Genomic DNA, 12,647 nt, shown 5'->3' on the forward strand with positions numbered 1-12,647 from the left:
AAATGTGTCTTATTAGTGAGAAAATAGTCGGGAAGTCATCAAATCTATGTTAGAGTCTTAGGAACCCCAGGGGACCCACAGGACACACTTGGATATTACTCTGTATCATGATAGCTACTTCAAGGACACATCAACTCCTGTTAGAGTTGATTTAGAAAAGCCCAGAGCCTTCTTAGAAATAAACATTGAACCATTAGTCTTCCACAGCACTCCCTGGAGAGTCTCCACTGTGATGGGGATATTGGTGTTGACGTTTTGAGGATTCCCTAGCATTTCTTTTCTTCTTTTAGATTGTTGTTATGACGAATCCAGCCATTCTGGAGAGCAATCAGGAATTATGCCCCAAAAGTTATCAAACTGTGCATACCCTTTGATCCAGCAGTGCTACTACTGGGCTTATATCCCAAAGAAATACTAAAGAAGGGAAAGCGACCTGTATGTGCCAAAATGTTTGTGGCAGCCCTTTTTGTGGTGGCTAAAAACTGGAAAATGAATGGATGCCCATCAATTGGAGAATGGTTGGGTAAATTGTGGTATATGAATGTTATGGAATATTGTTCTGTAAGAAATGACCAGCAGGATAAATACAGAGAGGACTGGCGAGACTTACATGAACTGATGCTGAGTGAAACGAGCAGAACCAGGAGATCATTATATACCTCAACAACAATACTGTATGAGGATGGATTCTGATGGAAGTGGATTTCTTTGACAAAGAGAAAATCTACCTCAGTTTCAATTGATCAATGATGGACAGAAGCAGCTACACCAGAGAAAGAACACTGGGAAATGAACGTAACTGTTTGCATTTTGGTGTTTCTTCCTGGGTTATTTTTACCTTCTGAATCCAATTCTTCTTGTGCAAGAAGAGAACTGTTCGGTCCTGTACATATATATTGTATCTAGGATATACTGTGACATATTTAACATGTATAGAACTGCTTGCCATCTGGGGGAGGGGATAGAGGGAGGGAGAGGAAAAGTCGGAACAGAAGTGAGTGCAAGGGATAATGCTGTAAAAAATTACCCTGGCTTGGGTTCTGTCAATAAAAAGTTATAATTATTTTAAAAAAGATTGTTTTTTATGATAGATGCTCCCTTTTCAACGTATTTCTTCAGGTTGTGTTTAGCTGCAAGAGTGACAGAGGACTGGCTGAGTAAGTTTCATGATCCTCATGAAGATGATTCAGCCAAGCTCTTCAAGGGACACTAAAGTAAGAAAGGAAGTTTGATATGAAGGGAGTTAAGAGAGGTGCAGTGAGGAGTTCCAAGTGAATGTTTTGTATTTTTTCAGGGAAAGATGAGATTCTCAGCTATGAGGGAGGAGGGAGGAGTTGAGGTGGGAAGACTGGGGAGAGAAGGAAACAGTTGGAGTCACTGCTGTGGGATGCCAAGTAGGATTAATGAAAGAAGAGCTGGGCCCAGTTCAGACTGGATGATGTTCTTTGGTAATGTACCCCATCAACTCACCTGGGTGACTTCCTCTAGCACTGTTCAGCAGTGTCATGTGAGTGGGATTAAAGAGACATGGGAAGGGTCATCCAAGACTGAGTTTAAGTGGGGTGTAACCATCCATGGGGGAAAGGGTCCAACTTACTGAGAGGAGAGCATGTAGAGAAGGGAAACAGATCAGAGGGTCCAGATTACGAGAGAAGAAAGTAAAGCCAGAGCAAGGGTGGGTGGTCTCCTAAGCGTGGCCTGGGAGACCAGAAAGGGAGAAGGGAGTGGAGGTCATTGGGAAGAAGAAGAAGAATGCTTTTAATGAGCCAAAGGGAGAAGGGGGATAATGGGAATTTCTTGCTGCTTGAAGGAGATTGAATGGGAGCACAGCTGGAGATCAGGCAGGGACCTCAGAAGCCATTGAGGTAACTCCTCTCATTTTATAGAGGAGGAAATTGAGCCCTCAGGAGTTAAAAGACATCCCATACGTGATAACCATCAGAGAGGCTGGATTTGAAGCCAGATCATCTGATTCAGAAATCAGGGCTTTCCTCTGGGTGCATATTTCTGTGCCACTTGGGTCTCCTCCTGCCTCTCCCTCCCCCACATCCAGACCATGGCCCTGCCAATAGAGAGCAGCACTAAGGCCCAGGTTGTGACTGAATAGCAGACCAGTGGAGCTCGGAGGTTTTTGTCTTACTTCCCCATTGATCTGAACCACTGTGAGCTTGTTGTTGCTATCATAGGATTGACAGTAATAATCAGCCTCGTCCTCAGCCTGCAGCCCAGAGATGCTCAGAGTCGCTGAGTTGCTGGAGTCATCTATGGAGCCTGAGAATCTCTCTGGAATCCCGGAGGGACGTTTATTATCATCATAGATAATGAGCTTGGGGCTCTCGCTCTGGTGCTGCTGGTACCAGTACACGTAGTAGCTACCAATGCTGCCAGTGCTTCGCGTGCAGGGGATGGAGACCGACTGACCCAGAGACCCTGATATGGATTCCGGCTGAGTCAGCACAAACTGGGTCCAAGCACCTGAAGAGACAGAGAGCTGAGAGTCAGGGGCCAGGACCCGTTCTCCCTCCTCACTGGGGGTGGGGGGACAGAGAGAGAGCTGAGAGTCAGGGGCCAGGACCCTCTCTCTCCTCCTCAATGTGGGGGAGAAGTGACCACCCCTCTGAGCCCCGAGTGTCCCCTTTCTCTGAGGCCCCTCAGGTTGGCACCTTGGCAGAGAGTGAGGAGGCTCAGCAGGAGAGGAGTCCAGGCCATGGTGGAGCCCCCAGAGCTCTGCTCCCTGAGACCCTGCAGCTGGAAGTGGACCCTGCCAGGTCTCCCAAGTCTCTTATCCCTCCTCAGCCCTTCATGCAAATCTGTTCTTTGTCTCCCACCCAATCACGGCTCCAGGCAGGGAAGGGGGAGGGGGGATAGTAGTGCCGAGGCTCTGATCAGGGCCTGGGAGGGGCTGAGGAGTAGGGGCGGGGGCGGGGGTGAAGCAGGTGTTGGGTTATCCCATGGCCCAGTGAGTAAATGCAGGGTGACAGCTGCTTGGAGGGTTGGTGAAAGATCTACAAGGTCCTGTACCACACTGCCAACTTGTGGCTAACAGTGATATGTCACCTTGAGGCTCATCCTAGCACTGACAAAATGGTGACAGGAATGGGACCAAAACATTGATAGATTCCCCTTGTAATTAGGTGTGGTTATTTTTTTCTACACAATTTCCACTGCAAAAACTTTTTGAATCTTCTTTTAGCTTTTAAATGGAAATCAAGCTTCTTTGTCTTATTTTTATTTTAGTATTTCAACATTATTTAATATTTGAATTTGTATTTAAAGTTTAAATGATATAAATGTGTCATTAGGTTTCATCATTCATTCAGTGCTGCGTCTTATGTATTTTTCCATTGATCATAAGCAAAAATGTTTGTAGGATCTCTTTTTGTCATGGCAAGGAAGTGGAAATTGAGTGGATGCCTATAATTTAGGGAATGGCTGAATATGTTATGGTAAATGAATGTTATGGGATAGATTGAGGTCGCCCACTAGTATAATTTTGATGTTTTTTCCTTCTTGCAACTCACTTAATTTTTTTTAACAATTTGTATGTTATATGCATCCTTTTTTAGTATTCACATTATTTCATTGTCTATTATTCCTTTTTATAATAATATATTTTGAAAAGAAAAAGCTATCATTTTAAAAATAAAAAAGAAAAAGCAAGCAAGAAAACAAAAAAGTGAAAAATATTAAATTGTTATCCATATTCACTCCCCATAATCCTCTCTCTGGATGCAATTGGCTCTCTCCATAACAAATCTATTAGAATTGCCCAGAGTCAGCTCATTGTTGAAAAAAGCCAAGTCTATCGCAGTTGATCATCATATAATCTTGTTGCTGTATATGATGCTCTTTTGGTTCTATTCACTTCACAATGCATCAGTTGAGGTAAATCTTTCCATAATTTTTTGAAATCATCCAGCTGATGATGTCTTATACAATAATATTATTGCATAAAATACATATAGCATAACTCATTCAGCTGTTCCCCACTTGGAGAGCTTCCACTCAGTTTCCAGTTCCTTGTCTCTACAAAAAGAGATGGTAGAAACATTTTTACACATTTCTGTCCTTTTCCATCCTTTAGGATCTCTTTGAGATCCATTCTCAGGAGAGACACTGCTGGATCAAAGAGTATTCTTGGGCATAGTTCAAAATTGCCCTCCAGAATGGTTGGATCCATTCAGAACTCCATCACAATTGTATTAGTGTACCAGGTTCCCACATCCCTCTAACATTTATCATTCTGATCATCCTAGCCAATCTGAAAGGTATGTAGGGGGACCTCAGAGTTGTCTTAATTTGCATTACTCTGATCAATAGTGATTTAGAGCATTTTCATATGATTAGAAATGGCTTTGATTTCCTCATTTGAAATTTGTTCATACCCTTTGACCATTTATCGATTGGAGAATGACTTTTATTCTTATAAATTTGAGAGAATTCTATATATATTTTAGAAATGAGATCTTTATCAGAACTTTTTGATATAAAAAAATATTTCCCCACTTTTTGGCTTCCCAGCTAATTCTGGTTGCATTGGTTTTGTTTGTTCAGAAACATTTTAATTTAATATAATCAAAACTATCCATTTTGTATCTCATCATATTCTCTACTTATTTTTTGGCCATAAATTTCTTCCTTTTCTGTAGATCTAATAGATAGTTTATCCATTGTTCTCCTAGCTTGTTTATAATATCACCATTTATATCTAAAGAATGAATCTTTTTTGAACTTATTTCAGTATAGGGTTTTAGAAGTTGGTCAATGCCTAGTTTCTGCCATACTATTTACCAATTTTCCCAAGAATTTTTATCAGATACTGAGTTTTTATTCCAAAAGTTTGGGGGTTTATCAAAAACTACATTACAATAGTAATTGAGTATTGAGTATTTATACTCAATAAATAATAATAAAATAGTGAATCTAACCTATTTCACTGATCCATTACTTTATTTCTTATCCAGTAGCAATTGATTTTTCTGAGCTGTGCTTTACAATTTAGTTTTACGTCTGGCACAGCAAAGCCACTTTCAATTGCATTTTTTCATTCATTCCCTTGAAATTCTTGACCTTTTGTTCTTCAACTTAAAATTTGTTATTATTTTGTGTAGCTCTATAAAGTAATTTTTGGCAGTATAATTTGTATAGCATTGAATAAGTAGATTAATTTAGGACTTGGTTCAATATGTTGTAAACTGAGAAAGAAGGTTTTGCAAAGAGTAGAAACAAAGAGAGTAAAGAGAAGAAGACATAAAAATTGGGGGCATATGGGGAAATTTTAGTGTCTTTCAAGGGTGTCCTGCTGGCCTGTATTCAGCCAATTCAAGAATGCATTCTGGCAAATATATATATAGAAAATGATAAACTTCTAATTAACCCTGAGACTATTTATTCCTCCAGATTGACATAATCAAATATGTCTTATTAATGATAAAATAGTTGGGAAGTCATCAAATCTATGTCAGAGTCTCAGGGACACCCAGGGCACACTTGGATATTACTCTGTGTCATGATAGCCACTTCAAGGACACCTTAGCAATAAGCATTGAACCATTGGTCTTCTATAGCACTTCCTGGAGAGTCTCCACTGTGATGGGGATATTGGTGCTGAAGTTCTGAGGATTCCTTAGCATTTCTTTTCTTCTTTTAGATTGTTGTTATGACGAATCCAGCCATTCTGGAGAGCAATCTGGAATTAGGCCCAAAAAGTTATCAAACTGTGCATACCAGCAGTGTTACTGCTGGGCTTATATCCCAAAGAGATACTAAAGAAGGGAAAGGGACCTGTATGTGCCAAAATGTTTGTGGCAGCCCTGTTTGTAGTGGCTAAAAACTGGAAACTGAGTAGATGCCCATCAATTGGGGAATGGCTGAATAAATTGTGGTATATGAATGTTATGGAATATTATTGTTCTGTAAGGAATGACCAGCAGGATGAATACAGAGAGGCTTGGAGAGACTTCCATGAACTGATGCTGAGTGAAATGAGCAGAACCAGGAGATCATTATGTACCTCAACAATGATACTGTTTGAGGATGTATTCTGATGGAAGTGGATCTCTTCGACAAAGAGAAGATCTAACTCAGTTTCAATTGATCAATGATGGACAGAAGCAGCTAGAACAGAGAAAGAACACTGGGAAATGAATGTAAACTGTTTGTATTTTGGTATTTCTTCCCGGGTTATTTTTACCTTCTGAATCCAATTCTTTCTGTGCAACAAGAGAACTGTTCGGTTCTGCACACATATATTGTATCTAGGATATATTGTGACATATTTAACATGTATAAGACTGCTTGCCATCTAGGGGAGGGGGTGGAGGGAGGGAGGGGAAAAGTCGGAACAGAAGTGAATGCAAGGGATAATGTTGTAAAAAATTACCCAGGCATGGGCTCTGTCAATAAAAAAAGTTATAATTATTTTAAAAAAGATTGTTTTTTATGATAGATGCTCCATTTTCAACATATTTCTTCAGGTTGTGTTTAGCTGCAAGAGTGACAGAGGACTGGCTGAGTAAGTTTCATGATCCTCATGGAGATGATTCAGCCAAGCTCTTCAAGGGACACTAAAGTAAGAAAGGAAGTTTGATATGAAGGGAGTTAAGAGAGGTGCAGTGAGGAGTTCCAAGTGAATGTTTTGTATTTTTTCAGGGAAAGATGAGATTCTCAGCTATGAGGGAGGAGGGAGGAGTTGAGGTGGGAAGACTGGGGAGAGAAGGAAACAGTTGGAGTCACTGCTGTGGGATGCCAAGTAGGATTAATGAAAGAAGAGCTGGGCCCAGTTCAGACTGGATGATGTTCTTTGGTAATGTACCCCATCAACTCACCTGGGTGACTTCCTCCAGCACTGTTCATCAGTGTCATGCGAGTGGGATTAAAGGGACATGGGAAGGGTTATCCAAGACTGAGTTTAGGTGGGGTGTAACCATCCATGGGGGAAAGGGTGCAACTTATTGAGAGGAGAATGTGGAAAGAAGAAAAACAGATTAGAGGGTCTAGATTATGGGAGAAGAAAGTAAAGCCAGAGCAAGGGTGGGTGGTCTCCTAAGCGTGGCCTGGGAGATCAGGAGGGGAGAAGGGAGTGGAGGTCATTGGGAAGAAGAAGAAGAATGCTTTTAATGAGCCAAAGGGAGAAGGGGGATAATGGGAGTTTCTTGCTGCTTGAAGGAGATTGAATGGGAGCACAGCTGGAGATCAGGCAGGGATTTCAGAAGCCATTGAGGTAATTCCTCTCATTTTATAGAGGAGGAAATTGAGGCCTCAGGAGTTAAAAGACATCCCATAGGTGATAACCATCAGAGAGGCTGGATTTGAAGCCAGATCATCTGATTCAGAAATCAGGGCTTTCCTCTGGGTGCATATTTCTGTGCCACTTGGGTCTCCTCCTGCCTCTCCCTCCCCCACATCCAGACCATGGCCCTGCCCATAGAGAGCAGCACTAAGGCCCAGGTTGTGACTGAATAGCAGACCAGTAGAGCTCGGAGGTTTTTGTCTCACTTCCCCATTGATCTGAACCACTGTGAGCTTGTAGTTGCTATCATAGGATTGACAGTAATAATCAGCCTCGTCCTCAGCCTGCAGCCCAGAGATAGTCAGAGAGGCTGAGTTGCTTGAGGCATCTTTGGAGCCTGAGAATCTCTCTGGAATCCCGGAGGGACGTTGATTATACTCATAGATAATGAGCTTGGGGCTCCTTCCCTGGTGCTGCTGGTACCATTGCACGTACTGGTCACTAATGCTGCCACTGCTTCGCGTGCAGGGGATGGAGACCGACTGACCCAGGGACCCTGATCTGGATGCCGGCTGAGTCAGCACAGACTGGGCCCAAGCACCTGGAGAGACAGAGAGAGAGCTGAGAGTCAGGGGCCAGGACACGCTCTCTCCTCCTCACTGGGGGTGGGGGGACAGAGAGAGAGAACTGTGAGCCAGGGGCCAGGACCCGCTCTCCCTCCTCACTGGGGGTGGGGGGACAGAGAGAGAGAACTGTGAGCCAGGGGCCAGGACCCTCTCTCTCCTCCTCAATGTGGGGGAGAAGTGACCATCCCTGTGGGCCCTGAGTATCCCCTTTCTCTGAGACCCCTCACGCTGGCACCTTGGCAGAGAGTGAGGAGGCTCAGCAGGAGAGGAATCCAGGCCATGGTGGAGCCCCCAGAGCTCTGCTCCCTGAGACCCTGCAGCTGGAACTGGACCCTGCCAGGTCTCCCAGGTCTCTTATCCCTCCTCAGCCCTTCATGCAAATCTGCTCTTTGTCTCCCACCCAGTCACGGCTCCAGGCAGGGAAGGGGGAGGGGGGCTAGTAGTGCCGAGGCTCTGACTCAGGGCCTGGGAGGGGCTGAGGAGTAGGGGCGGGGGAGCGGATGTTGGGTCATCCCATGGCCCAGTGAGTAAAAGCTGGACAGCTGCTGGGTGAAAGATCTACAAGGTGCTGAACCTGGTGCCGCACTGCCACCTTGTGGCTGACAGTGACATGTCACCCTGAGGCTCGTCCTAGTACTGACAAAAGTGGTGACATGAATGGGACCAAAACATTGAGAGATGCCCCTTGTAGTTAGTTAGCTGTGGTTATTTTTTTCTACACGATTCCCACTGCAAAAATTTTTTAAAATCTTGTGTTAGCTTTTAAATGGAAATCGGGCTACTTTGTCAGGTTATTTTAATATGTGAATTTATAGTTTTAGTTTAAATGATATAGACAAGTCTTCAGGTTACAATACTCATTTAGAACTGAGTCCTGTGTATGTAACCTGTGCCACTGATCCGCTCTTTTATTTCTTAGCAGGGGCCAACAAGTTTTCTTGATTGCTGCTATCATAATTTTAGGTCTGGCACAGCTAGGTTCAAAACCTTTGCATTTTTTAATTACTTCCCTAGATTTTCTTGACCTTTTATTCTTTCAGATAAGTTTTGTTATTTTTTCTGCCTCTATAATATAATTATTGGCAGTTTGTTGCAAGGTCACTGAATAAGTGAATTACTTTAGGTAAAATTGTCATTCATTGTTATAATAAGTCTACCCATCCTGAAGGAATTGATTATTTCACTGATGGTAAGATCTTTTTTCATTTTTGTGAAAATTGTTTTATAATTGTGTTCATATCTTTCTTAATTTTGTCTTCACAAATTGGCTCCAATATATTTTATGTGAGCTATGCTTATATTAAATAGATTTATCTTTCTCAGTCCCCTGGAGTCTTTGATAAAGAAATACCGACTTATGTAGGTTTTTCTTATATTATGCAACTTTCCTGAAGTTGTTAATTGTTTCAAATACATTTTAGTTGATTCTCTGGGATTCTCTCAGTATAATATCATATCACCTGCAAGGAGCGATAGCTTCGTTCCCTCATTGCCTGTTCTAATTCCTTATATTTCTTTATCTTCTCTTCTTACTAAAGCTAAAATTACTAGAACAATGCTGAATAATAGCAGTGATGATGGGCAACTTAGTTTCCCTCCTAATCTTACTGTGAATGCTTCCAGCTTATTGTTAGGGGCCTTGTAGAAGGCTTAAGCTGAGAAAATGAGAAAATATCAATCTGGGTTAGGGCAGGGTCAACTTATCAGGTTGATAGATAGCAGCATTGAATAAGAATGGGTACGGCAGGGCTGCTGTAGGTACTTACAGATCCAGCATGCACTTACTCAGGACCTGTTTTCCATCAAACTGAGGCTATGATCGTTGTTGACCCTTGCTGAGGACCTCAGAGTGTTTGCTGTTACACATGATGAATGCGCAGGAGTGAGCACAAGGATCTGAGGAGACCCTCCCAAGCTTTAACTTGGCTATACTTTTTTAAGCTTATATGTGGCACTGAGAGCTATAGAGTATAAAAGGAGGCAGGCAGAGACAGAGGAGAAGTTCCCAACCATTTAACAGATCTTCCATAAAGCTGTCTTCTCTTTCCCTCTTCTCTAGCTCCTGACTCTTCCTCTGAAGAACACATCTGGCCATGTCCAGTAGTACTCTGAAGACAGGTAAAGGCAAGACCTCTGGCTGCTCCTGGTGGTAGGATCTAGACACCTTGTCTGTATTACATGATTTTAGGTAGATACTGATTATCATTTTAAGAAAAAATCAATTGATTCCTAGGCTCTCTTGTGTTTATAATAGAAATAGTGCTATATATTGTCAGAAGTTTTCTCTGCACCTATTAAAATAATCATATGTTTTTTATTAGTTTGGGTATTTATATTATGCTGATAATTTTCCTAATATTAAGCCAGCTCCATATTCCTGGTATAAACTCTACAATGTTGAGATTGCAGCCAGGATGGTGACGTATAGACAGGGATTCACCAGACCTCTCTTAAAAGTTCTTTTAAGTAATGACTCTAAACACATTTTAGAGTGTCAGGACACACAAAGAGGTTTAGTGGAACAATTTTCCAGTCAAAGATAACATGTCTGTAGGAAAAATCTGTTAAAGGGAGTCTAGCACATAGTCACAAGCAGGCTTCAGCCCAGGTGCTAACACAGCAAGAATGAATCTTGGGGATGCTGAATCAAAGGCTTCACTTGAAGTTTCCAGACCCCTCAGCCTAGAAACACCAAAGATGATCTGAAAGATGATAGGGCCTTGGAAAACCATTGGCAATGAAAATAGTAATACCAGCAGAGGCAGCAGCAGCACCTTGGGAGGTCTCATCCCGATGATGTTAAGGGGATCAAACAGCTGACCAGAAGATCGTCTCTTTGCCAGGACTGAGGAAGGATTCTTGCTTTAACACACTAAAACATACAGCCACAATGGAGCGGGAATCCTCCTCACAGTTCCAGGACAGAAAAGGTCCCTAGAAGGATCTCTGAAAACAGCTGCACAACACACCTGAAAACTAGAAACCCTCACCTATGGAAACAGAACCGTACTCTATCAAAAAGTTAAATCCAAGTAATATGCTGGGAAAATAAGTAAGCAACAGAAAAAGATTCTGACTATATAACATTAGTTTGATGACAAGGAAGACTGAAAAATACTCAGAAGAAGATAACAAAGTCAAAGTTCCTGCATCCAGAGCCTCCAAGAAAAATAAGAATTGGTCTTAGGCCATGGAAAATTTCAAAGGGGATTTGAAAATCAAGAAAGAGGGAAAGAGGGAAAATGGGGGAAAGAATTGAGAGTGCTGCAAAAGCAAATACAAAAAGTTAATGATGAGAAGAATGCCTTATAAAGCAAAATTGCCAAATGGGAAAGGAGATGCAAAACCTCACTGAGGAAAATAATTACTTAAAAATTAGAATTGAGCAAATGGAAGCTAATGACTTCCTGGGAAATCAAGAAACAATAAAATAGCTTAAAAGAATGAAAAGATAGAAATCAGTGTGAAATATCTCATTAGAAAAACATCTCATTTAAAAAATAGTTGCAGCAGAGATATTTTAAAATTATTTGTCTACCTGAAAGCCATGATCAAAACAAGAACCTAGATATCATTTTCCAAGAAATTATCAAGGAAAATCGTTCTGATATGCTAAAACCAGAGGATAAAATAGAAATTTTAAAAATCTACCAATGATCTCCTGAAAGAAATCCCAAGATGATAATTTCAAGAAATATTATATCCAAATTCCAGAACTCCCAGGTCAAGAAGAAATTGTTGCAAACATTCAGAAAGAAACAATTCAAGTGTAGTGGAGCCACAGTGGGAATAAGATTTGGCAGCTTCTATATCAAAGACAAGGAGCAGCACTCAGATCCAGGTTGTGATTGAATCACTCATGGAACAGACTGGTGAAGCTCAGTATTTTTTCCTCACTTCCTCATTGATCTGAAGCACTGTGGGCTTATAGCTGCTGTTACAGAATTGACTGTAATAATCAGCCTCATCCTCAGCTTGCAGTCCAGAGATAGTCAGAGAGGCTGAGTTGCTTGAGGCATCTTTGGAGCCTGAGAATTTCTCTGGGATCTCTGAGGGATTTTCACTATCACCATAGATAATGGGCTTGGGGCTCCCGCCCTGGTGCTGTTGGTACCAGTGCACATAGTACCTACCAATGCTGCCGCTGCTTCAAGTGCAGGAGATGGTGACTGACTCAGAGACCCTGACCTGGATGCCGGCTGAGTCAGCACAGACTGGACCCAAGCACCTGGAGAGACAGAGACAGAGTTGTGAGTCAGGGGCCAGGACCCTCTCTCTACCCTTCTCACTAGAGGGAAAGGAGACCACACCTCTGGGTCCTGAGTACCCTCTTGCTCTGGGAACCCTCAGGCTGGCACCTTGGCAGAGAGTGAGAAGGCTGAGCAGGAGAGGAGTCCAGGCCATCGTGGAACCCCCCAGATTTCTGCTCCCTAAAACCCTGTAGCTAAAACTGGACCTTGCCAAGTCTCCCATGTCTCTTATCCCTCCTCAACCCTTCATGCAAATCTGTTCTTTGTCTCCCACCCAGTTATGGTTCCTAGACAGGGAAGAAGGAGGGGATGGTTAATAATGCAGAGGCTCTGACTCAAGGACCTAAGAGGGACTGAAGATTAGGGGTGGTGATATAGGTATTTGGTTATCCTATGGGCAAGTGAGTAAATGCAAGGTCTTGACAGCTGCTTGGATGGTTGGTGAAGGATCTACTAGATCCTAAACCTGGTCACCTTGTGACTAATAGTGATATGTCACCTTGTGGCTTATCCTAGTATTGACAAAAATGGTAACACTAA

The 12,647-nt window shown here is 42.3% G+C and overlaps 1 pseudogene and 2 gene segments (V, D, J or C); all 3 read right to left on the minus strand.

Moving 5' to 3' along the window:
• Positions 1 to 1,888: 1,888 nt before the first annotated feature.
• LOC127545814 (immunoglobulin lambda variable 6-57-like) lies at positions 1,889 to 2,766 on the minus strand. The segment is given in 2 exon segments: positions 1,889 to 2,475; positions 2,664 to 2,766. Coding segments are annotated over 2 exon segments (618 nt in total).
• Positions 2,767 to 7,245: 4,479 nt separating this feature from the next.
• LOC127545815 (immunoglobulin lambda variable 6-57-like) lies at positions 7,246 to 8,208 on the minus strand. The segment is given in 2 exon segments: positions 7,246 to 7,832; positions 8,093 to 8,208. Coding segments are annotated over 2 exon segments (618 nt in total).
• Positions 8,209 to 11,736: 3,528 nt separating this feature from the next.
• On the minus strand, positions 11,737 to 12,261 carry LOC127549103 (immunoglobulin lambda variable 6-57-like; annotated as a pseudogene).
• Between the last annotated feature and the right edge of the window lie 386 nt (positions 12,262 to 12,647).

The sequence above is a fragment of the Antechinus flavipes genome, chromosome 1 (assembly GCF_016432865.1).
Source record: "Antechinus flavipes isolate AdamAnt ecotype Samford, QLD, Australia chromosome 1, AdamAnt_v2, whole genome shotgun sequence".
NCBI classification, from domain to species: domain Eukaryota; kingdom Metazoa; phylum Chordata; class Mammalia; order Dasyuromorphia; family Dasyuridae; genus Antechinus; species Antechinus flavipes.